Raw genomic sequence first — 26,923 nt, forward strand, 5'->3', positions numbered from 1 at the left:
TTTGGGGCACAATGAGTGGTGCCGGTATAGAGTGGCAGGTGCTCACTTAGAAGGGTGCATGGAGTGGATGAGAGAGCCAGGCACACGGGAACTCCGGTAAGGCATAGATTTTCCTACTATGGGATTGATTTACCAAAGGCGAATAGACTGTGCACTTTTGAAAAGTTGCTCCAGGGATTAGTAAATTAGCAGAATCTCTGTTGACTTCCATCATCTAACCACGTGCCAGCAAAAATACAGGTTTTTTCGTATATTTTCCTTGCACGTGATTGGGTATTCTTGCAAAGAGAAGCTTTACCTCATTTACTAAGTGCTGGAGCACACTGGGGGCACAATACTTGCTTTGCCTCGAGTGCTGGTAACTTACACTATGCCGCTGCCTAAGCTGTCTCACCTTCAAATGCAAATCGATAGAAGACATTGGAGATGTCATTCACCATGTCTCCAGAGGGCGTCTCTTTCCTCAAGACATCCAGTGAGTTTATGAAGTCGGTTACCACCTCATTGATGGCTCCGGTGTACAGAACGGCCTCGGCAGGCTTCAGCATTCTCTTGTTGAGCAGAGTGCGCAGCGTGTGCCAGTGGTGACCCTCCCTACGGAGACAGTTTTTCCCCAGTGCATTAGTGTACAGTATATATTTTTTTCTACCATTTTCAAAAAAATATTTACCAAACATATTATTTATATGATACAGGAGTCATCTATAGCATCAACAAATATAGCACTTTACAAAATCAAATTATATGGTGTAAAGCCTAGATACAGATTTTGCAGAACACTATTGGTCTGTAGTAGCTGTTCCCTTTCAGACTGCCTTTCTCTAATTTAAATTGCCAGGCAGAGCTGTAGGTAGTTGGAAGACAAAGGGAGGGGGGTAAGCCATTCCTGCGACTCATTCTGCTAGGTAGTTGGAAGACAAGGGGAGGGGGGGTAAGCCATTCCTGCGACTCATTCTGCTAGGTAGTTGGAAGACAAGGGGAGGGGGGGGTAAGCCATTCCTGCAACTCATTCTGCTGTGTGAGCTCCATCTATTTAGATAGTAGTCAGGTTGAAATTGGCTGGATAGGTTCTGTCCCGGACAGGAGGGTAGGGGTTAGTGTTCTTCCAAGTTCTTTGGCTTTTGGCGGGATCTTCGGGCCCAACCCACTGCACCTGTGCTATTACAGTGGTCAGTGGGCCGAGTCCAGGGGTCAAGAGAGAGGATTGATTGCCCAGCCATACATCTTCTGTGTTCCACGGTCATGTCCATATTCCTGGTTCCCCAAGAACTGCACCCAGGGGCAGTACAAGAATGTTGCTCTCTACTATCTGGATGTAAAGCTGTCAAGACTTTGGGTTTGCCCTGAATATACCAGCTGCTGGAATATGCCTCTTTTGGATGTTGTGACCTCATGGACTATTTTTGCAGGTATCCCGGGGCAGCACATAGCCTGGTTAGGTTTAGGGACTAGGGATTTAGGAAAAATTGCTGTTCTATTGGAGTTCTTGTTTGACTGTTCAGTCTGTATTTGGACTTTGTCTAAGTAAAGTCTTTGAAACGTCACCTGCCTGGTCTGAAGTTACTCAAAGGGGTGTAATGCAAGTATCGGGCACTATCACACACTTAGTTTACAGTTTGGGTCACTGCCACGTGGTATGAAGAGTTATAATGTTATGAGTCATTGTAGTGCAAGTTATACTTGTAGTTGCCATGAGCAACAAAAGGTACAGTCACCAAGCAGCCTGTTATCACGTGTGCCTGTTATAGGTGGAATTTCCTCTAGCTTTGAGGGAAATGTTGTCAGCACTCCTTATGCCACATTCAGTTTCCCCATCCTGTTTTGAGGTACAGTGGCTAAATGTCAAGTGCACAGTGGAGACTGCGCTATTTGTACTGCGGGGTTCCATGCTAGGACTGGTAGTGGGGAACGCTGAAGAGGTGGCTGTGATCAGTGTTTGGCATGGCCCGCCTAATTGCAAGCTATAGTGAGAAGATGTGCATTGACATGGGGACCTGAGAGTTAACTGGAGAACAGTTGTGCAAATCTACATGGTGCATGTTTTCCCTGAAGGCAACCTCAGCCTTGTCCCAGGGCATTGGTGAAAATGGAACAGAGTAAAGATACCCCTTGTGTGTGAATTAGAGTGACCCTGTGCAAGGTACCTAGCATACACTATATTGCCAAGTATTGAGACAACCCTCCAAATCATTGAATTCAGGTGTTCCAAACCTGCAGACAATCTGCCTGAGTCTGCCCCTGCCACTGGAGAAGACGATACCCTCGAGCCTCCAGCCAAAATACTGAGACTTGGATCCAGTCCAGTGACCGGGATGGCCTACCCCAATAAGTCCTGGGTTAACCTGCTATCCCTCCCCTCTGCTACAGAACACTGTCCTGAGGAGGTCCTCTGTGAAGAATTTTCTTCTCCTCCTTCTCTCCTGTGGACTTCGGGGATGAGAAGGATGGACTGGACAGCTCATGCTCTCTCCTGGACTTGCCGCCACCGGACATTGCTCTGTCACCCCTTCCGGAATACAAACCGCCTCAGGAGACCCTACTTGTTGTTAACTGATCTTTGATCAGAATGACACGTTGCCACTATCCTTAGAACCCGAGATTCCTCATCAACATCCCCTTTGCCATGGATATCACCAGCAGCCACTTCAGCTTTAATAGAGCGCATGGGGTACAAGTACTTTCACCATATTATAACCTATCACCATACCACGTGAATAATTTAAATATAAAATACCCAAATATTTTGAAAATCAATAAGTAAATGAATAAAATAAATTAAACACATAAAATAAATAGGATGTCCAAATAAAGTCCAAAAAAGTCCACCAAAACAAATAAGAATAGGTCCAGTAGGAAGGATTCCAATAACCCCAATGTAAGTCTTTATTAAATTTATCCCTACGCTCGGAAATCTATTATAAGAGCCTTTTTTTAACTTTATGAGGATTATGGAGGATGGGAATGAAGGAAAATTTGGAAGCAACACTGTTACCAGGAATATCGGATACGTTTATGAATACTACCAGAGGGTAATGGTATTTAATATCACTATTTGGAGTGTCCACTGTATGAATTGAAGTGGTCACTGAGTGTTCACTAATTTATTGAAGTGCTCACTTGAAGATTTGATTTTGGTTCACAATTTTCAGTATATTTATTTGATATATTTATGTGTGTATATATATATATATATATATATATATATATATATTATTTTTTTTTCTCTCTCTCTCTTGCATTATCACTAGTAATCACAGTGGAGTGGTTTGGATTTTGTACGGATTTAATTTTACACTGTAGATTGTTAGTGAGTATTTGCTTGACGTGATTGTAGCTGTATTAGTGCATTTGCGACAGGAGCAATTGAGTACTGTCCGTGGTACTTTTTTTATTTGCACTAACATACAATTTTGAGGACAAGCTTTCGGGGAGTGTCCCCTTCTTCAGGTCTAAGCAGTACTGAAACAAAGATTTAGCAGAATGTTGGAAGAGATTTAGGGGATGGGAAAAAACAAAACAAAAAACAGATAAGATACAGCAAAAGCAAAGTCTGGGGGGGGGGGGGGGGGAGACAACACTAGCAGAGGCAGTCATGCTTGAGCTGATAGTCATAAAACTGTTGGATAATGAGTGAGGAATCCCATGTTCAAATTCAGACCGTCGTTATCTCTTGGGTCAAATAGAATTATCATTCTTAGTTCAAAAGTTTTTCTTTCCTGAATGGATTTGAAATTTCCTTTAATTTCCTTAACTAAAACATTGAGGTCTTCCATAATGTGGTCCGGTTGTGCGAAATGGTGTCCCACAGGTGTGCAAAGGTCATCTTCTTCATGTTCCTTGATGGTATGTCTGTGCAAATTCATCCTTGTTTGCCTTATCTTATCTCTGTTTTTTTTTTTTTTCCCCATCCCTACATCTCTTCCAACATTCTGCTAAATCTTTGTTTCAGTACTGCTTAGACCTGAAGAAGGGGACATTCCCCGAAAGCTTGTCCTCAAAATTGTATGTTAGTGCAAATAAAAAAAGTATCACGGACAGTACTCAATTGTTAGTGAGTATTTGAAAGATAAAGCACTATTTTTTTTTTTTTTCGAGGTATCACGAGGATTAAAATAGGATTGGAATCCTTCCTACTGGACTTATTCTTATTTGTTTTGGTGGACTTTTTTGGACTTTCTTTGGACATCCTATTATTTTATTTAATTTATTTTATTCATTTATTTATTGATTTTGAGACTATTTGGGTATTTTATATTTAGATTATTCACGTGGTATGGTAATAGGTTATAATATAGTAATTCTACTTTCTAGGGAGAAAGTGTGACTTTCTGAAGGGGATTCACATATTAGAGGTGTATTTTATTTCATTTCACAAGTACTTTCAGCCACCCAATGCTTATATGCCACAAGGGTCCCTAAATCACAAAACACGGATTGCCCGTTTGGCTCAACTGCAATGTTATATGAAAAAATACGTCAGTGCCTGATACCAGATGACTTTTCCCTATGCGTTTGAACAGCTCAAGGCCGAAGATTTACAGAACAGTTGTTTGGGAGAAGATGGTGGTCCCCGAACACATGCGGGACTTCTCCCAAAAAAATTAATATACAGTATCAAGATAGGATTTCACAAGCCTGTGAAGTGGAATGTAGGCAGGCTGTTATTCCTGTTTTTTTGGCTTTGGGTGGGACCCACTGCATCTGTGATATAAAAGGGGTCAGTAGGCCAAGCCCGTGGGTTGAGAGAGAGGAGGGTTATTGGCTGGCTGTACTTCTTCCGTGTTCTGTGGTCTTGCCTGTTTTCCTGCTTCCCAGAGAAGAACTGCACCTGGAAGGAGTACAAAAATGTCGCTCTCTACTACCTGGATGTAAAGCCGTCAAGACTTGGGGTTCACCTTGAATACACCAGCTGCTGGAGTATGCCTCTTTTGGATGATGTGACCTTATGGACTCTACTTCTGCATGTACTCCAGGGCAGCACGTAGTCTGGTTAGGTTTAGAGACTTAGGGATACCGGCTGTTCTCTTGAAATTCTTGTTGAACTGTTCAGTCTGTTTTTGGACTTAGATAAAGTGCAAAAGTAAAAAGAAAAAAAAGTCTTTGAAACATTGTCATCTGCCTGGTCTGAAGTTACTCAAACTAAGCACTCTCTCTATCACACACTTAGTCTACAGTTTGGGTCACTGCCAAGTGGGGTATGAAGAATTAATTAAAAGTCCTTCTAGTGCAAGTTATACCTGTGTTTTCCCTGAGCAAGGAATGTACAATCAGCAAGCAGCCTGTCGTAACAGGCTGTTATAGGTGGAATGGCATGTAGCCACGAGAGAGATGTCATCACTCCCCATGCCACATTCAGTTTCCCATAGCAACCGATTATAGAACTGCATTGTAGAGGTCCCCATCCTGTACTGCGGTACGGCAGTTCAAGAGTTAATTTAAATCTCATGTTTCCCAGACTTGGCGCCCAACAAGTTAATGGGAAAACATGGAGGACGTGACAAAACTTCCATTCTGCCTTGGCCCACAAGCTATCTAAACAACATGCTTTTTTCAACAGTGTAGTTATGATTGGACCCCTACAGGTGACACAGAACCAGCAAAACCATGCTTTCTGTCTGAACTCACTCAGTAAAAGGACCGTAGGCCAGGTTCCTAGAGTCCCGGTGCATTTTCCAGAGTTTCATGTCTACCCTCATTGGATATGTCCCCTCCTGTCTCAGCAACGTCTCCAGGAGATCCACATCTGTTACGTAGACCATATTAAACATTCCAACAGTGGATTTCCATATTGGCCCATATTTCTTCTTGAATATGTTCTGTAAGACAGGAATCAAAGAGGAGCAGAGCTGTTAAAAGAATAAAGTGAATGAAGTGGGCAACAGCTGTTTGCAGGCTTCATTTCTGCTGGAGCTCCCAAAACACAGAGCAGAACTTTACTTTGACCCATCATGGTGGAGCAGGGGCCTGAAACCCGCTTATCGTGATCTACTCATCGATTGTGGCATGTGACAGGAAGCCAGTTCCTGAGCCTGATGCCCAAGATCAGATTGGCAATGTGAGCGCAGAGCTGAAGGAAGTTCTAGATTCCTCCTGGGCTCTCACATGTCTGAGTGATTCTGCACCTGAAGTCTGATGAATACAATCAAGAAGAGGGGAGGGAATTTCTGCTGTGGCACTGGCCCTTGCACTACCTACTACTGACCCCTGCACTCTGCGCTACCTACTACTGACCCCTGCACTCTGCGCTACCTACTACTGACCCCTGCACTCTGCGCTACCTACTACTGACCCCTGCACTCTGCGCTACCTACTACTGACCCCTGCACTCTGCGCTACCTACTACTGACCCCTGCACTCTGCGCTACCTACTACTGACCCCTGCACTCTGCGCTACCTACTACTGACCCCTGCTGGAAATCATTTTCTGGAGTCATTTTTGCTTAAAGTGGTTGTAAAGGCTGAAGGCTTTTTACCTTCATGCGTTCTATGAAGGTCCCCCTGCTCTGATCTAATGAGGCTGGGACAGTAGCACTGCCTGTACCCTCTTATCAGGGGCCTTGTGCTGCTTCTCTCTCCCCCAGTTTTAGCTGTGCGGTACAAGAACTGCAAGAGGCTGATAAAAGGTCAGTTCCAAATACCATACTTGTTAATTAAATAATTACCGCGCTCTAATATTAACTAAAAAAGTGCTTAGTGCTTGAAATTTAAATATAATATAAATAAATCAACAATTAATGATACCTTTAAAAAATTTTTTAAATACTCCTATATATGTGCCAATGTTTGGTTAACCACTTGCCTACCAGGCACTTATACCCCCTTATTTACCAGGCCAATTTTCAGCTTTCAGCACTGCTGCACTTTGATTGACAATTGCGCGGTCATGCAACATTGTACCCATATGAAATTTTGATCATTTTTTTCAAAAAATTTGAAAAAAAAAAGTTTCTTTGTTTCTATTATAAAATTTTTCAAACAGGTATTTTTTCTCCTTCACTGATGTGCGTTGATGAGGCAGCACTGATGGGCACTGATAGGCGGCACTGATGGGCACTGATGGGCAGTACTAATGAGGTGGCACGGATAGGCGGCACAGATAGACAGCACTAATGAGGTGTCACGGATAGGCGGCACTAATATGCAGCACTGATAGGCGGCACTGATAGGTGACACTGATGATGGGTACTGATAGACGGCACTGACTGGCATCACTGCTGGGCACTGACTGGCGGCACTGACTGGCACAACCCCTGGGCACTGACTGGTGGCACTGACTGGCAGCACTGCTGGGCTGCACTGATGGGTGGCACTGGTGGGCAGCACTGGTGGGTGGGCACAGGTGGGGGGCACAGGTGGGTGGCACTTCTGGGCACAGGTAGGTGGCACTTCTGGGCACAGGTGTGTGACACTGCAGAGTGGCACAGGTGGGTGCACTGCTGGGCACAGGTGGGCGGAGCTAGTGGGCGCACTGCTGGGCACAGGTGGGCGGAACTTGCGGGTGGCACTGCTGGGCACCGATCATCAGGGCACTGATCATCAGTGCCCTGATGATCGGTGCCGATCCCCGCTGTGACAACTGCCGGTTCTCGGCAGTACTTTCCTCACGATCTGACAGCGTGAGGAAAGTGCAGCCGAGAACCGGCACTTGCATTTCCCTGTGATCAGCGTGTCATTGGACACCGCTGATCACGTGGTAAAAGGCCGCTGTGATCGGCCTTTTACCACATCACGTGATCAGCTGTGTCCGTAGGACACAGCGATCACGGAGATCGCCGGGTGCGTGCCCTCTGGGGCGCGCAGGAGAGCGCGTTCTGGGGGGACGTCATATGACGTCCACTCAGAACTGGCCGGCCGCAATGTAGCCGTCATTCGGCTATCTGCGGTCGGCTACTAGTTAATTAACTGATATCAAAAGCATACCTGTAGAGAGTGTGCAAAACAACCAGCGATCTAGTAAAATATATATGCTCTCTTGTTAGTATACCCTGGTGGCTCACAAGTAAACACACTATAATTATCAGATCCAAATTCTTACTGCTTCTATTTAGTATACATTTAATGAATAATTCCAGGAACTGACATGTTATGTAGCCATATGCAGAGCTAAAAAAATTTTTATACAAAAACAGGCGCACTATAAAACCTTCTCTGGTTTTTAAAAGTCCATATGCAGATAACGGTCTCTTTATGTTCTCACCAGACAATAAATGCAATAAAGCCTTATGTTATCCAAGTCTCTTCTTCTCTTTATTTCTGTTCCATGCTTTGCACATAGTCCCAAGCGCCATAAAAGGCTAAAGAAATATTGCATATAGTGTAGTATATTCCAACAATTTTATATAAATTTATGATACATTATTGTGCTCACTTTACAAGTGAAAAAACATGCCAAAAATGCTTCACCATGTGATAATGGTACCATCCACTTTCCTTAATATTTACCGTTACCCACAATAAAGAGGTTTCTTGCATCAATATGTACACTATATTGCCAAAAGTATTGGGCCAGCCCTCTAAATCATTGGATTCAGGTGTTCCAATCACCTCCATGGCCACAGGTGTATAAAATAAAATTACCTAGGCATGCAGACTGCTTCTACAAACATTTGTGAAAGAATGGGTCGCTCTCAGGAGCTCAGTGACTCCAAGCGTGGTCCCGTGATAGGTTGCCACCTGTGCAATAAATCCATCTGTGTAATTTCCTGGCTACTAAATATTCCACGCTCAACTGTTAGTGGGATTATAAAACCATGGAAAAACTGAGAACAACAGCAACTCAGCCACAAAGTGGTAGGCCAGATAAAATTACAGAGTGGGGTCAACACATGCTGAAGCGCACAGTGCACAGACGTTGCCAACTGTCTGCAGAGTCAATAGCTAAAGACCTCCAAACTTGGTGTGGCCTTCAGATTAGCTCAACAGTGGATAGAGAGCTTCATGGAATGGGTTTCCATGGCCGAGCAGCTGAATCCAAGCCTTACACCACCGAATGCAATGCAAACCGTCGGATGCAGTGATGTAAAGTGTGTTCTCTGGAGTGACCAATCAATCATTCTTCTCTGTCTGGCAATCCGATGGACGTGTCTGGGATTGGCGGTTGTCAGGAGAACAGTACTTGCTTGACTGCATTGTGCCAAGTGTAACGTTTGGTGGCGGGGAAGATTATGGTGTGGGGTTGTTTTCAGGGGTTGGGTTTGGCCCCCTAGTTCCAGTGAAGGGAACTCTTAAGGCGTCAACATACCAAGACATTTTGGACAATTTCATGCTCCCAACTTTGTAGGAAGAGTTTGGGGATGGCCCCTTCTTGTTCCAACATGATGGCGCACCAGTGCACAAGGCAAGGTCCATAAAGACATGGATGAGCAAGTTTGGGTTGGAGGAACTTGACTGTCCTGCACAGAGTCCTGACCTCAACCCCATAGAACACCTTTGGGATTAATTAGAGCGGAGACTGCGAGCCAGGCCCTTCTCATCAAACATCAGTGCCTGGCCTCAAAAATGCACTTCCGGAAGAATGGTCAAACTTTCCCATAGACACCCTCCTAAACCTTGTGGACGGCCTTCCCAAAAAAGTTGAAGGCTCAGGGACCCTTTGCAGGTGTTATGGCTTAATTATCTGATTAGAATGGGACACTTTAAGCCGAGAATATTGCACCTTTTCACAATATTCTCATTTTCTGAGATTGTGGATTTGGGGTTTTCATGAGCTGTAAGCCATAATCATCACAATGATGACAAATCACGGCTTGAACTATCTTGCTTTGCATGTAATGAGTCTATCTCATATATTAGTTTCACCTTTTAAGTTGCTGCACTGAAATAAATGAACTTTTGCAAGATATTCTAATTTTTCGAGTTTCACCTGTAGACGTGGTGAAAAACTTACTTAATTCATGGGAGTTTCACTCTATTATGGAGTATTTATGATTTAAAGGCATACTGCACTATATTAGTTTTTCTTTTTGGGAGCAACATTTTGGAGGAAGAGGATACCTAGGAGAAGATTACTGGAGGATACATACAAATATACACTGATGCCTCTTTATTTAGGGTAAGAGTAAATATTAAGGAAGGTGGATGGTACTGTTATCACATGGTGAAGCATTTTTGGCATGTTTTATTACTTGTAAAGTGAGCACAATAATATATCATACATTTATATAAAATTGTTGGAACATAGTACACTATATGAAATATTTATTTATATTTTTATGTTGCTTGGGAGTATGTGCAAAGCGTGGGACAGAAATGGAGAAGAGAATTGGATAACATATAAGGCATTTATTGTCTGGTGAGAAGATAAGGACACTTGTTATCTGCATATGGACTTTTAAAAGGACTGTTGAGGGTTTTATAGTGCGCTGTTTTTTGTATAAATAGTTTATCTCCGAGCGGGGGCAGTATTATCTCCAGGATATTGTATATCTTTTGGCGTTGTTGGGTACTCTGTAAAAAGAATAAAATTTATTTAGTTTCAGATCAATTCACTAAAGCGGAACGTCACTGCATTTGAGCACTATAAACCAAAAAGTGCTATTTAATTAATTTATTACTCAAAACAAACTTACTCATCCATTCATATCTCCATGCTTTATTTTGCTGAGGATTTACTTTGACAAACACTCGCCTAGCATATCTGGCGGTGGCCATCTTGAGTAAGGGCAGATGATTCATGTATGACAAACACTCGCCTAGCATATCTGGCGGTGGCCATCTTGAGTAAGGGCAGATGATTCATGTAGCATTTACTTTCTGGAATCCATCTGCCCTTGGCTCAGGCATGCAGGTAGGAGGGTGTGCTTAGCTGGGAAAGCTCCTCCTCCTCTACTGAAGACTCCTGGGATGTATGACATTCTTTGCCTAGGCATGGGAAAAAAAGGAAGTAACTGAAGAAATGTTGAAGTTTAATACAAGTAAATATGATATACTTTCCTATCTATTTTCTAATGCTGCCAATGGACTAGAAGTATTTGAATCAAAAATATCGAATCAATCCAAATTCATTATGAAGAATAGCTGCTTTTAATCTATTTGAAATGTGAAATTTGAAAAAGACGGCTATTTTCTATTCTATTCTTTTATTTTCTATTCTATTTCTTTATATCATGTTTTATTCTATTCATTTTGAATTTCAGAAGACTGCTATATTCTCTTGTTTATTCCATTCGAAATTCAAAGTTCAGAAGACGGCTGTAACGGAACCGCCCCCCAGACTACGCTTGGGTATTTATTTATTAATTTATTTCAGGTACTTATATAGCGCCGTCAACTTTACGCAGCACTTTACACATACAGTGGGGATCGAAAGTTTGGGCACCCCAGCTAAAAATTTGTATTAATGTGCATAAAGAAGCCAAGGAAAGATGGAAAAATCTCCAAAAGGCATCAAATTACAGATTAGACATTCTTATAATATGTCAACAAAAGTTAGATTTTATTTCCATCATTTACACTTTCAAAATAACAGAAAACAAAAAAATGGCGTCTGTAAAAGTTTGGGCACCCTGCAGAGTTAATATCTTGTACTGCCCCCTTTAGCAAGTATCACAGCTTGTAAACGCTTTTTGTAGCCAGCCAAGAGTCTTTCAATTCTTGTTTGAGGTATCTTTGCCCATTCTTCCTTACAAAAGTCTTCCAGTTCTTTGAGATTTCTGGGCTGTCTGTCACGCACTGCTCTTTTAAGGTCTATCCATAGATTTTCAATTATGTTGAGGTCAGGAGATTGTGAAGGCCGTGGCAAAACCTTCAGTTTACGCCTCTTGATGTAATCCCCCGTGGATTTCGAGGTGTGTTTAGGATCATTATCCATTTGTAGAAGCCATCCTCTCTTTACCTTCAGCTTTTTCACAGCTGGCATCAAGTTACCATCCAAAATTTGCTGAAATTTTATTGAATCCATTTTTCCTTCTACTCGTGAGATGTTCCCTGTGCCACTGGCTGCAACACAACCCCAAAGCATGATTGATCCAACCCCATGCTTAACAGTTGGACAGAGGTTCTTTTCATTAAATTCTGTGCCCCTTCTTCTCCAAACGTACCTTTGCTCATTCCGGCCAAAAAGTTCAATTTTAACCTCATCGGTCCACAGAACTTGTTTCCAAAATGCATCAGGCTTGTCCATATGTTCATTTGCAAAGTTCAAACGATGATTTTTGTGGTGAGGACGTAGAAGAGGTTTTCTTCTGATGACTCTTCCATGAAGACCATATTTGTACAAGTATCTCTTTATAGTGGAATAGTGTACCACAACTCCAGTGTCTGCCAGATCTTTCTGGAGGGATCGTGCAGTCAAACGTGGGTTTTGAATTGTTTTTCTCACAATCCTGCGAGCTGTTCTGTCTGATATTTTTCTTGGTCTTCCAGATCTTGCTTTAACTTCCACTGTTCCTGATGACTGCCATTTCTTAATTATATTCCAAACAGAGGATATTGACATCTGAAAACGCTTTGCTATCTTCCTATAGCCTTCTCCAGCTTTGTGAGCGTCAACTGTTTTTAGTTTCAGTTTTCTAGACAACTGCTTAGAAGAACCCATGGTGCTGATTGTTGGGGCAAGGTCAGATGAGTCTGGGCATTTAAAACCTTTGAGATTGACATCACCTGGTCTTCCCAGATGATGATTGAGAACAATCCATGACACTGGCAGGTCTCAGCTTGGCGAAGGGGGCAGTGCATGCTATAAATTCTGCAGGGTGCCCAAACTTTTGCAGACACCATTTTTTTGTTTTCTGTTATTTTGAAAGTGTAAATGATGGAAATAAAATCTAACTTTTGTTGACATATTATAAGAATGTCTAATCTGTAATTTGATGCCTTTTGGAGATTTTTCCATCTTTCCTTGGCTTCTTTACGCACATTAATACAAATTTTTAGCTGGGGTGCCCAAACTTTCGATCCCCACTGTATATATTATACATTCACATCAGTCCCTAACCCTCAAGGGGCGTACAATCTAAGGTCCCTAACCCTCAAGGGGCGTACAATCTAAGGTCCTTAACCCTCAAGGGGTGTACAATCTAAGGTCCCTAACTCACATTCATACATACACATACTAGGGACAACTTACTTCTGTTATAATACCACTTCCCCATCCGAACACCGACCACAGACACCGCAGCCCACCAAACAAGACTGGACACCAGTCTTGAAATAAAACCAGGAAATAGACTACTTTATTTTAACACAGATACAAGATATATACATTCAAGAGAACAACCCCCCTCCCTACATAATGACACAGGGTGGGGCAATCTACATTTAGTAACAAGAGACACACCAGCAGACAGTCCCATCAGAAGGGAGGGCTGCTGGAGACACCCCCCCCCCCCACCAAGCCAATACACAAACATATACATCCCATAATAGTTTGCTCCCAAACAAGACACACAATAGAACAATGGGATGCAACTACATGGCATTAAACAATCCACAACCCCCACCCTAATATTAGGACAGATCACCCTGTATCCCTAACAGGCACAGAGTGACTTACACATGAGAGGAATATGGGGAGCTGAGACAGGGGTCTCCCCACCTTTTCAAAGTGAGCTGGGTTCCATGGGCCCCCCACCCAAAGTGACTCCCGTCACAATGGCTATATTCATTCTATTGTAACACATTTTTTTCTATACTATCCCCGCTTCAGTCGATCCTGAATACGGCTGCCAGACTCATTCACCTTTCCAACTGCTCCATTTCCGCCACCCCCCTCTGCCAATCCCTCCACTGGCTTCCGATTGCGCAACGGATCAAATTTAAAATCCTAACGCTGACGTACAAAGCTGTCCACCATACTGCCCCGAACTACATCACTGACCTAATATCCAAGTACCGCCCAACACGCACACTCCACTCCTCACAAGACCTCCTTCTCTCTAGTTCCCTGGTCTCCTCCTCCCATGCCCGCCTCCAGGACTTCTCCAGGGTGTCACCCATCCTCTGGAACTCCCTTCCCCAACCCATCAGATTATCACCTACTCTCCTCTCCTTTAGGCGCACCCTGAAAACCCATCTCTTCAGGGAAGCCTACCTCACCCCCTGCTAACTTGCTGACCTCCTCCACTCTTCCTACCACTCCACCCCCCACAGCTATCTCCTCCTGTGCCACCATCCCCTCCCTCCTAGATTGTAAGCTCCAAAGAGCAGGGCCCTCGATCCCCTCATGTTTTGCATTGTATTGGTATTGTTCTGTCACATGTTCTGTCCCCCTTTGTAATGTACAGCGCTGAGTGAACTATTGGCGCTTTATAAATACTGTATAATATTAATAATAATAATAATACTATTATTTTATATTCTTTTTCTCTTCCATTCTGTTTTATTCTATTATTTTCTATTTTATTCGAAATATGGCTATATTTATTTTATGCTATTCAAATTTAAGAATTCGAAAGACAGCTATATTTCTATTTTATTTATTCTATTTGAATTTTGAAGACAACTATATTCTCTGTTGTACTAATCTATTCTTTTATTTTCTATTCTATTCTGTTTTATTCTACTCTTTTCTTAATGAAATTTGGATGACGGCTATATTCTAATACAAACAGTCTTTGAAGGAAGTCCGCAATAGCAATATGTTTACGTTTTAAATTTGTTTTCAAATTCAAGTTAGTTTTCGCATTTTTTTCGAATGCGATTCAAAGTCAGATAATTCGTTATTTCAGACGAAATTTCATTTCGTAATTTCAGATTCATTTAAATTTGTTACTATTGTAATTTGGAAATTCACATACATCAAAGTGTCAGAATAACGAAAATTCCATCTGAATTCCGATTCGGAACGAAATGAACTGCACATGTCTAATGTTATGGATATAAAAAGTCTACACACCCCTGTTAAAATGTCAGGTTTCTGTGATGTAAAAAAATGAGACAAAGATAAATAATTTCAGAACTTTTTCCACCTTTAACCGTTTCCCGTCCGTCCTATAGCAGATATACTGCTACAGGGTGGCACGGGTTCGCAAAATCACGAATATGTACGTGATTTAGCATTTCCGGGTAAGGGGCGCCATACGCGTCCACAGCTGTCAATCACCAGATCCTGGCTGGTGATATCCGAGCATTTCTGCCGGAAAGGGGGGGGGGGGAACTGTTGGTAAACAAAACAGTTCTCCTCCCTGTCCGCTCCTGTACACTGCTTTGCATGGCTGTGCAGGGGGGCAGAGCTGTACTGGGTGGAGGAAAGCTGTACTAGAGGGGGAGAACTTTACTGGGGAAGAAGAGGAGGAGAGATATACTGGGAAATGGGAGAACTATACTGGGAAAGAGTTGGACTTTTTTTTTGGGGGGGGGGGGGGGGGGAGAGACTTCTAGAAGGGTTAGGAAAACATCCTGTATGCATGAGGCCTTAAAGATCATTAAACTTGTAGAACAACCCATTCAGTTCAAAATAAAGGTATAAAAACATAAAATAAATAAATTTTTCTCCCTTTTTATACACCGTGTTCCAAATTATTATGCAAATTCTATGTCACAAAGATGAAATATTTTGTTTTTCAGTGTAACTCATGGATGGCATTGTGTGTCAGGGCTCTTTTGATCACTGAAAACAATCTCGGACACCTGTGATAATTAGATTGGCCGGTGAGCCCAATTTAAGGAAAAACTACTAAAGGAGGGCGTTCCACATTATTAAGCAGAGCACCATTTTCAAGCAATATGGGGAAGAAAAAGGATCTCTCTGCTGCCGAAAAGAGTGAAATAGTTCCATGCCTTGGACGAGGTATGAAAACATTCGATATTTCACGAAAACTTAAGCGTGATCATCACACTATTAAGAGATTTGTGGCTGATTCAGAGCACAGACGGGTTGGTGCAGATAAAGGCACATTGAGGAAGATTTCTGCCAGATCCATGCATCGGATCAAGAGAGCAGCTGCTAAAATACCATTACATAGCAGCAAACAGATATTTGAAGCTGCTGGTGCCTCTGGAGTCCCACGGACATCAAGGTGTAGAGTCCTCCAGAGTCTTGCAACTGTGCATAAACCTTCTATTGGCCACCACTAACCAATGCTCACAAGCAGAAATGGCTGCATTGGGCAGAAAAATACATGAAGACTAATTTTCAAGCAGTCTTGTTCACTGATGAGTGCCGTGCAACCCTGGATGGTCCAGATGGATGAAGTAGCGGATGGTTGGTGGACGGCCACCCTGTTCCAAGAAGGATGCGACGTCAGCAAGGCGGTGGTGGAGTCATGCTTTGGGCTGGAATCATGGAAACAGAGCTGGTCGGCCCCTTTAGGGTCCCCGAAGGTGTAAAGATGACCTCTGCAAAGTATGTGGAGTTTATGACTGACTACATTATTCCCTGGTACAGAAGGAAGAACTATGCTTTCTGTAATAAAATCATCCTCATGCATGACAATGCACCATCTCATGCTGCAAAGAATACCTCTGCATCAATGGCTGCCATGGGGATAAAAGGAGAGAAAGTCATGGTGTGGCCTCCATCCTCCCCTGACCTCAATCCTATTGAGAACCTTTAGAGCATCCTCAAGCAAAAGATCTATGAGGGTGGGAGGCAGTTTACATCCAAACTGCAGCTCTGGGAGGCTATTCTGACATCTTGCAAACAAATTCAAGCAGAAACTGTCCAAAAACTCCCAAGTTCAATGGATGCAAGACTTGTGATCTGCTATCAGATAAAGGGTCCTATGTTACAATGTAACGTGACCGGTTCAAATGTTTAAAAAGTTAAAATGTTGTTAAAAGTTTGATTGAAATAGCTTTTGATTTCAGTAAATATGCTGCAAACACAACAAATGACAATTTTCAGTTCTTTACAACCTATAAAGTGTTTTGAAACTTACTGTGCGGAATAATTTGGAACAAAAATCCTGTTATCATTAGGAGGTTTGTTCAATAAAATGTGAATTGTACTCTTATAGTTGATAACCTGAGAATTATGCTGACTGTTATTTACATCAATTATTTAGGTAAATGAGAAAAATATCATTTGCATAATAATTTGGAACACGGTGTATAATTGATCACATTTCCTCTGTTCGCAGCTGCATAGAGAGGTGAGGGTGGAGAAACAGCATCACACTGGTCTTCCTAGTGAATGGCTGTGCAAGGGGGGGGGTGTCAGGGCAAGTCTGATAATTGGAGAGCAGGCTGAGTTCTAAGCACAGCTAGAGAACTGACCACACTGTGCTCTCATGCTTGGTGTGGTCAGTTTTTAATAGGAAAGCAAAAGGGACTGACAGGAACACCAGGGATTTCACACAAAGGAAACAATAGAAAGATATCGGGTTTTTCATACATGTACATGGTACAGCAGGCACATATCAGGGTTATGAAATGTTGGGTTTACATATTCTTTAATGTCAGTAGAGCCATGAAGATAAATTCAAATTGCAGAATTTCCACAGCGAGGTGAAGCAGTTTACAGGGTGCTGATAAAGCAACATGCAAACACTTGCTGAAACTGGTGTCACCCCGTCCCATAATTATAATTATAATTATAATACAGCGAGTTGTACTAATAGCTGTACACATGGAATGATTCCAACATGAGTAAAATACTCTGACCAACGTTTATGGTTTAAATTTACCGTATTTTTCACTCCATAAGACGCACTTTTTTCCCCCCCAAAAAAGGGGGGAAATGTCAGTGCGTCTTATGGAGCAGCTGGTTTAATATTCTCACCGCCGTGTCAGAATATTGGGCCGGCCACTCGTCTCTTCTCTGCAGCAGAACCTTACCTGTTCCTCGGTCCAGCACTGTACAGGCATGTTTAGTGCGGGCACTCGACTGTGACAGCCGGGTGCCCACTGCGCATGCGTAACAAGCATTGCGCTTTGTGAATGGTATGGCATCTTCTGGGACACATGACAGGACCCAGAAGACTCTGGACCAATCACAAAGCGCAGCACTTATTGCGCATGTGCAGTGGACACCCGGCTGTCAGCCGGGTGCTCACACTAAAGGAAGGACAACTCCGCGGAAGTGGGAGTGGGTACCTGTCAGATTCAGGTACCCGCTCCCCCTCCCTCTCCAAAGGTCCGCAGTCTCTTGGTCATTCCCTGTACTGTCCGCAGTCTCTGGTCATATTCTGTACTGTCCGCAGTCTCTGGTCATCCCCTGTACTGTCCGCAGTCTCTGGTCATCCCCTGTACTGTCCGCAGTCTCTGGTCATCCCCTGTACTGTCCGCAGTCTCTGGTCATCCCCTGTACTGTCCGCAGTCTCTGGTCATCCCCTGTACTGTGTCCGCAGTCTCTGGTCATCCCCTGTACTGTGTCCGCAGTCTCTGGTCATCCCCTGTACTGTGTCCGCAGTCTCTGGTCATCCCCTGTACTGTGTCCGCAGTCTCTGGTCATCCCCTGTACTGTGTCCGCAGTCTCTGGTCATCCCCTGTACTGTGTCCGCAGTCTCTGGTCATCCCCTGTACTGTGTCCGCAGTCTCTGGTCATCCCCTGTACTGTGTCCGCAGTCTCTGGTCATCCCCTGTACTGTGTCCGCAGTCTCTGGTCATCCCCTGTACTGTGTCCGCAGTCTCTGGTCATCTCCCGTACTGTGTCCGCAGTCTCTGGTCATCTCCCGTACTGTGTCCGCAGTCTCTGGTCATCTCCTGTACTGTGTCCGCAGTCTCTGGTCATCTCCTGTACTGTGTCCGCAGTCTCTGGTCATCTCCTGTACTGTGTCCGCAGTCTCTGGTCCATCTCCTGTACTATGTCCGCAGTCTCTGGTCATCCCCTATACTGTCCGCAGTCTCTGGTCATCTCCTGTACTGTCTGCAGTCTCTTGGTCATCCTCTGTACTGTCCGCAGTCTCTTGGTCATCCCCTGTACTGTGTCCGCAGTCTCTGGTCATCTCCTGTACTATGTCTGCAGTCTCTGGTCATCTCCTGTACTGTGTCCGCAGTCTCTGGTCCATCTCCTGTACTATGTCCGCAGTCTCTGGTCATCCCCTATACTGTCCGCAGTCTCTGGTCATCTCCTGTAGTACATCCGCAGTCTCTGGTCATCTCCTGTACTATGTCTGCAGTCCATTGGTTCAAAATATTTTTTTTCTTGTTTTCCTCCTCTAAAACCTAGGTGAGTCTTATGGAGCAAAAAATACGGTATTTTAAACTTTATGCCAAAAAGGGACTTTTATGTTTGGTTTCCAGTACAAAACACCCCAATAAATTACCAGTACCAACAGCGGTCATGTTTTTTATCAGGCTAACAACAATTGATTTAGAACCAAGATATGGTGTAAATATACATATAAACATTTTTTTAATTATATCTCCTTAAAGAAAATGTTAAAATATAACAAGCGAGTGATATCAAGAAGTAGTTTTACATAACAAATGTTGGTATTGTAGCGGGACCATTGCTGTTTCCCTTTCAAGGCTGCATGTCTTGATTTGATTGGCTCAGCTCTCAGCAGTACTGGAGCGTTTGTGGGAGTTGCAGTTTCATCACAGAGGCAGACAATGGAACTTTATACTGCACAGGACTACAAGACCAGGATGCTTTGTAAGGGGGGGGGGGGGGGGTAGGTGAGCGATGTGTGCCTTTGCAGAGGACATGTGGGAGTTAGTCTGCAGCACCTACTGTTGAAGTACACGGACACTGTTTCCAGAACAGCACAACTGTGATCATTGGTACCAGTCACCCGCGATGGCAGTTATCGACAGCAACAACATCTCCCACCGTAGAGAGAGGTGTTGGAAATCGCAGAGGAGGCGTGTGACCATCCCAGGTAAGGCACCTGACAACAGGAAACACTAGTCAGAGAGAGAGTCCCATTCATCATCCCTTCAAGGAGCTAACCCCTGGAGACTGTTCTTCGTGGATGGGGTGAGCAACTGCTAACCAGTGACATGTCAGTCCTTAAGAGCGCTCCACCGATTCACTGACACAGGCCTGTGCAACACATAGACTCACACAGTGTTACAACCCCACAGTATACAAGTGAATTTGGGACTGACCCTAAAGAGGCGTCAGTTTAGCTGGGGACATGTTGCTGCTATAGTTGCAGGAGGTTAATACTGATCTATAACTACCGTATATCCGTATATACATGAATATTGTGTTTATTGATGTTATTGTGCCAATTATAGAAGGTTTGTGCATTCAGTGCATTTAACTGCTATTTCCAAGTTAATTTGCAGTCTATTTGCAGAGTTTTACCTGTCTTATTAAACCTGTTCTAAAACTTCCCATAAGGTGTACTGGTGTGCTGTGGATCTAATATATATTATATATATATATATATATATATATATATATATATATATACACATATACATATACACACACATATATATATATATACATATCTACACAGTTGCAAGAAAAAGTATGTGAACCCCTTGGGATTACGTGGAGTTTTGCATGAATTGGGCATAAAATGTGCTCTGAACGTCATCTAAGTCACAACAATAGAAGAACACAGTCTGCTGAACATAATACTACACAAACATTAGATGTTGCCATGGTTTAATTGCACATAACATGTAAACATTCACAGTGCAGGGAGGAAAAAGTATGTGAGGCCCTAGCTTAATGACGTCTCCCAGAGCTAATTGGAGCCAGGAGTGAGCCAACCTTGATTCCAATCAGTGTGATGATATTGGATGTGTTGCTGACAGCTGTCCTGCCCTTAAAAAACACACACCTGTTTTGGGTTTACTGGTTTCAAGAAGCACTGTCTGATGTGAACCATGCCTCGCAGAAAAGAGCTCTCAGAAGACCTACGATCAAGAATTGTTGACTTGCATGAAGCTGGAAAGGGTTACAAAAGTATCTCCAAAAGCCTTGATGTTCATGTGTCCACGGTAAGACAGACTGTCTACAAATGGAGAAAGTTTAGCACTGTTGCTACTCTCCCTAGGCGTGGTCGTCCTGTAAAAATGACTGCAAGAGCACAGCGCAGAATGCTGCATGAGGTAAAGAAGAATCCCAGAGTGTCAGCTAAAGACCTACAGAAATCTCTGGCACATGCTAACATTTTTGTTGACACATCTACAATAAGGAAAACATTAAACAAGAATAGAGTACATGGGAGGACACCACGGAGGAAGCCATTGCTGTCCAAAAAGAATATTGCAGCACGTTTGAAGTTTGCAAAAGAGCACCTGGATGTTCCACAGCACTACTGGCAAAACATACTGTGGACAGATGAAACCAAGATTGAGTTGTTTGGGAAGAACACACAACACTATGTGTGGAGAAAAAAAGGCACAGCACACCAACATCAAAACCTCATCCCCACTGTAAAACATGGCGGAGGGAGCATCATGGTTTGGGGCTGCTTTGCTGCCTCAGGGCCTGGACGGATTGTTGTCATTGATGGGAAAATGAATTCCAGAGTTTATCAAGACATTTTGCAGGAAAACGTACGACCATCTGTCCGCCAACTGAAGCTCCGCAGAGGATGGGTGATGCAACAGGACAATGACCCAAAGCATACAAGTAATTCAACAAAACAATGGCTGCAACAGCACGGAATACGCCTTCTGGAGTGGCCCAGTCAGAGTCCTGACCTCAACCCCATTGAAATGCTGTGGCAGGACCTTAAGAGAGCGATTCACACCAGACATCCCAAGAATATTGCTACACTGAAACAGTTTTGTGAAGAGGAGTGGTCCAAAATTACTCCAGATCGTTGTGCAGGTCTGATCTGCAACTACAGGAAATGTTTGGTTGAGGTTATTGCTGCCAAAGGAGGGTCAACCAGTTATTAAGTCCAAAGGTTCACATACTTTTTCCTCCCTGCACTGTGAATGTTTACATGTTATGTGCAATTAAACCATGGCAACATCTAATGTTTGTGTAGTATTATGTTCAGCAGACTGTGTTCTTCTATTGTTGTGACTTAGATGACGTTCAGAGCACATTTTATGCCCAATTCATGCAAAACTCCACGTAATCCCAAGGGGTTCACATACTTTTTCTTGCAAGTGTGTATATATATATATTTCATCACTGAAGGACAGAAGTGACCGTTAATTTCAGCGGCTCCTTCGGGGGTGAGCGCTACAGTATTCATCTTGAATCTGACAATATAATATGTCCAATCTTAAAGAAAGGAAAGGAGCATGATTAAGTCTAGGTTCACACCTAAGCGTTTTCCTTTGCATTTTGCAGAAACGCACAGCAGTTCATTTAACATGATTTCCTATGGGACAGGTTCATATCTCTGCGTTTTCACCCGGTGCGTTTTTTGGAAAGGGTCAGGGACTTTTTTAAACCCAAAATGTTGCGTTTTTCGTTTGATAGACTTCAATAGAGATGCTGCAGAGTAATGCATTTCTGATGAATTTTGTATTTTAATCTGCTCAGCAACAAGATGGAAAAAAAATGCAAACGCACCAAAGACGCGTCAAAACTACATGTGCAAAAATGAAAAATGCACCGCAAAAAGCATTGCAGAAATGGATCAAACGTAAACTGCATAGGTGTGAATATATAGAAAAAACCTCAGCACAGTATGGTGTTAATATGATTATACAGTATTGTGCTACCTGCATAGAATCTGTTCCCACATACAGTAAATAAATGAAAAAGTGTATATGCAGCACACAAATAATGCTCTAATATATTAGTGTTATAAGTACATGTATACCATAAACATATATCATTGTGCGTAATAACAGATATACTGCAATAAATACCAAATATACATAAAAAAAGTGCAAATCCTTGTGTCATAAGTGACAAATGCATGTGCCCAAGCGTGCGTTGAAATTATAAAAAATTAAACAAACAGTTTTTATAGTGAATTGTGCTTTTAACCTCCTTGGCGGTCTGATTACTTCCGATTTTTTGTGCTGAAAGCGGTACATTTTTTTGCATGGAAATATGTAGTTTTTTATTGTAGGCTGTAATTTTTAGGAATAACTCACTGAAATCTGTCCGAACAAGAGTCTAGTAAACATCCCGGGTATGATAAAACTTGAAACACGAAATCATAAATTATAATTTAATAAATAATCATAAAAAATAATAATATAATAATAATATATTTAATTCAATAATATAATCAAACCAAAAACACTGAAATTTGAAATACAGAGGCAAATTCGCACATCGCTGAGCAAAGGCGCAAAATCGTTTTCAGTGTCTGATGACGAATTTCCCCCACGAATCATTATCACTCAATTCTGCAAGTGGTTCTGATTTACTATCGCTGTTCTCTAGCCGGTCTAAAACCGCTTTTGACCTAAAGGGACGCTTTTTGGACGCCATGGACGTTTCTAAGTTTCCAGGCAGAAAGAACAGTAAAAATGCAGGCAGGGCGCTGGACAAAGCAGTAGGGACAAAATGTATGTGAAATGGTTGGATACAGTAATGTTATACTATATAATAATCATTTTAAAAAAAATGAAATTTTTTAAAAATTTCAAATTTGCCGCTTGTACATCCCGACGTCACAGGGACCGGAACACAGAAGCCGGATGCCGGCATCGGCCGGAGGAGATGGCCGGGGACGCTGCAGGGGACACATCGCGGGAGCGAAGGACAAGGTAAGTGCTGCAGGGTCTCCCTGAGCAACGCCGCATGGTAAGCCTGAGTGTAGCTCGGGGTTACCGCTCTTGGTACTGAAATTTTATTTTACCCCGAGCTACACTCGGGAATACCGCCAAGGAGGTTAATACTGCCATGCTTCATAGGTGTGACCCTAGCCTAAAACTTTTAAAACTCAGCGCCACCTTTGAATGAATTGCACAGTCATGCAACAATGTACCCCCATTACATTTTTATATTTTTTTTCACACAAATAGAACTTTCTTTTGGTGGTATTAATCCCTACTGGATTTTTACTTTTTTTTTTACTAAAACGAAAAAAGGCCGAAAAGTTTGGAAAAAAAATAACCTGTTTAAAATTTTGCAAATAAATAATCTTTCTTTAGGGTAAAATGTATCCTGCTACATTTCTTTGGTGAAAATAACCTAAATCAGTGTTTATTATTTAGTCTGTAGGATGGTTATAGAGTTCACAAACTATGGGATATATATATAAAAATTAATCAATCCTGATGTACTGACAGCTTATCTTATTTCTTGAGGTCCGAAAATGCCAGAACAGTACAAATATCCACCAAATGGCCCCTTTTTGGAAAGTGCAACTTCAAATTTTCTCACCAGTGAGGTCAAAAGAAAATGATGATTTGACTCTGTTACGATTAGAAAATTGAATGAACGTTCTTAAAACGATTTAAATGAAATTTTACTAGTTTACAGCCACACCACACTGTGATATGTGGGCAAATTGTACATCATTGGACTTTCTTACGTTTTTAAGCTGACTGTATAACATTTAATTGTTTACCAATTTAGATATAATGGATTTATATTGAGTTTACTTTTTAGTATATTCACACTTAACCCCCCTGGCGGTATTCCCGAGTGTAGCTCGGGGTAAAATTTCAATACCAAAAGCGGTAACCCCGAGCTACACTCAGGCTTACCATGCGGCGTTGCTCAGGGATTCCCTGCAGCGCTTACCATGTCCTTCGCTCCCTTGATGTGTCCCCTGCAGCGTCCCCGGCCATCTCCTCCGGCATCCAGCTTCTGGTCCCTGTGACGTAGGGACGTACGAGCGGCAAATTTGAAATTTTTAAAAAATGATTCTTTTATATAGTAAAACATTGCTTTTTCAATGCATTTCACATATATTTTGTCCCGAGTGCTTTGTCCGGCGCCCTGCCTACATTTTGACTGTTCTTTCTGCCTGGAAACTTAGAAAAGTCCATGGCGTCCAAAAAGCGTCCCTTTATGTCAAAAGCGGTTTTAGACCGGCTAGAGAACAGCGATAGTAAATCAGAACCTCTTGCAGAATTGAGTGATAATGATTCGTGGGGGAAATTCCTCATCAGACACTGAAAACGATTCTGCGACTTTGCTCAGCGATGTGCGAATTTGCCTCTGTATTTCAAACTTCAGTGTTTTTAGTTTGATTATATTAATGAATTAAATTTATTATTATATTATTATTTTTTATGATTATTTATTAACCTCCTTGGCGGTATTCCCGAGTGTAGCTCGGGGTAACATTTCAGTACCACAAACGGTAACCCCGAGCTACACTCGGGAATACCATGCGGCACTGCTCCGGCATTTGTTCTTCACTTACCTTACCCTGCGCTCCTGCGATGTGTCCCCTGCAGCGTCCCTGGCCATCTCCTCCGGCCGATGCCGGCATCCGGCTTCTGTGTCCTGTCCCTGTGACGTCAGGGCGTACGGGCGCCGCTGGTGGCGGGAAATTTAAAAATTTTAAAAAATGTTTTTGTTTTTTTTACATTTTACATAGTAAAACATTGCTGTCTCAACCCATTTCACATACATCTTGTCCCTAATGCTTTGTCCTGCGCCCTGCCTGCATTTTGTCTATTCTTTCTGCCTGGAAACTGAGAAACGTCCATGGCGTCCAAAAAGCGTCCCTGTAGGTCAAAAGCGGTTTTAGATCAGCTAGGAGAACAGCGATAGTAAATCAGAACCACTTGCAGAATTGAGTGATAATGATTTGTGGGGAAAATCGTCATCAGACACTGAAAACGATTCTGCAACTTTGCTCAGCAATGTGCTAACTTGGCGCTATATTTCACATTTCAGTGTTTTTGGTTTGATTATATTATTGAATTAAATGTATTATTATTATATTATTATTTTTTATGATTATTTATTAAATTATAATTTATGATTTCGTGTTTCAAATTTTATCATACCCGGGATGTTTACTAGACTCTTGTTCGGACAGATTTCAGTAAGTTATTCCTAAGAATTACAGGCCTAAAATAAAAAAAATACATATTTCCATGCAAAAAAATGGTACCGCTTTCAGCACCAAAAATCGGAAAGAATCATACCGCCGAGGAGGTTAAATTATAATTTATGATTTCGTGTTTCAAGTTTTATCCTCCCCGGGATGTTTACTAGACTCTTGTTCGGACAGATTTCAGTGAGTTATTCCTAAAAATTACAGCCTACAATAAAAAAACTACATATTTCCATGCAAAAAAATGGTACCGCTTTCAGCACCAAAAATCGAAAATAATCATACCGCCGAGGAGGTTAAAGGGGCAGCTGCATATTTAATATTGGTAAATTAGGTTTAAACTGTTTAGTTTTCACTTTATGGTGAAATGGAGGCGCTGTTATATTAGTTGTATTTTTTCATATTAAAAAAAAATTATCAAACACCAACAGAAGAAAGCTCTGCTTGTGTAAAAAAAATTCTATAAATTTCATTCAGGTACAGTGTTGCACGGCCGCACGATTGCCAGTTGCACAGTACTGAATAACAAAAAAATGTCCTGATCATGAAATGGCTAAAATTTTCTGGAGCTCAAGTGGTTAAGGCCTCATACACACAGGACAATTCCCTAACTCTTCTAGAAGCCTTTCTTTCTGGCAGCAGTAATTTGGCAGAAAAAAAAAAACACTTGAAGCTTGTAAAAGTGTGTAACGCATTTAGGCGTGTCAAGCTTTTGGGTCATTTAATCTGGCCGTTGAAATGAATTAAAGTGATACTCAAATCTCGTTTTATTTAAAAAAAAAAAAAAAAAGTCATAATATCCTGCTGTGTGCAGTGGTTTTGCACAGAACAGCCTGGATCCTCCCTTTCTTGGGTCCCTCGCCGGCACTCCTGGCCCCTCCCTCCTGTTGGGTGACCCCGTAGCAAGCAGCTTGCTACGGGGGCACATGATCAGGTGTGCTCCCGAGCTGTGGCTCTGTGTGTCCATTCACACACAGAGCTGTGGCTCAACTCTGCTCCCTCCCTCTTCTGATTGGTTGAGGCAGCCGCGGGAGCCAATGAGCCAATCAGAGGTGAGAGTCTCCGGAGAACCGAGGTTCTCAGACACCGCTGGATCAGGATAGGGCTCGGGTAAGTGTTAGGGGGGACTGCTAAACACAGAAGGCGTGAAGGTAAAAAAAACCTTGAGCCTTTACAACCACTTTAACCGCTAAATACAC

The 26,923-nt window shown here is 42.5% G+C and overlaps 1 protein-coding gene and 1 long non-coding RNA gene across 2 annotated transcripts in view; one reads left to right on the forward strand and one right to left on the reverse strand.

The window, feature by feature from the left end:
- Positions 1-26,923, reverse strand: part of LOC149457524 (sterol 26-hydroxylase, mitochondrial-like) — a 71,972-nt gene that overhangs the window by 39,966 nt on the left and 5,083 nt on the right. The window contains exons 2-3 of the mRNA XM_089683570.1: positions 5,626-5,816; positions 395-594 (exon numbers count right to left, since the gene is read on the reverse strand). Coding sequence (XP_089539696.1) covers positions 395-594; positions 5,626-5,816 — 391 coding nt within the window. The remainder of the gene's footprint in view (positions 1-394; positions 595-5,625; positions 5,817-26,923) is intronic.
- The window catches only part of LOC149457525 (uncharacterized), a 101,733-nt gene continuing 85,944 nt past the window's right edge, over positions 11,135-26,923 (forward strand). The window contains exon 1 of the long non-coding RNA XR_016313615.1: positions 11,135-11,223. This is a non-coding gene — a long non-coding RNA (uncharacterized LOC149457525). The remainder of the gene's footprint in view (positions 11,224-26,923) is intronic.

Source organism: Staurois parvus, unplaced genomic scaffold (assembly GCF_062004578.1).
Source record: "Staurois parvus isolate SC_StPar_1 unplaced genomic scaffold, SC_StPar_1.0 ptg000315l, whole genome shotgun sequence".
Taxonomy (NCBI): domain Eukaryota; kingdom Metazoa; phylum Chordata; class Amphibia; order Anura; family Ranidae; genus Staurois; species Staurois parvus.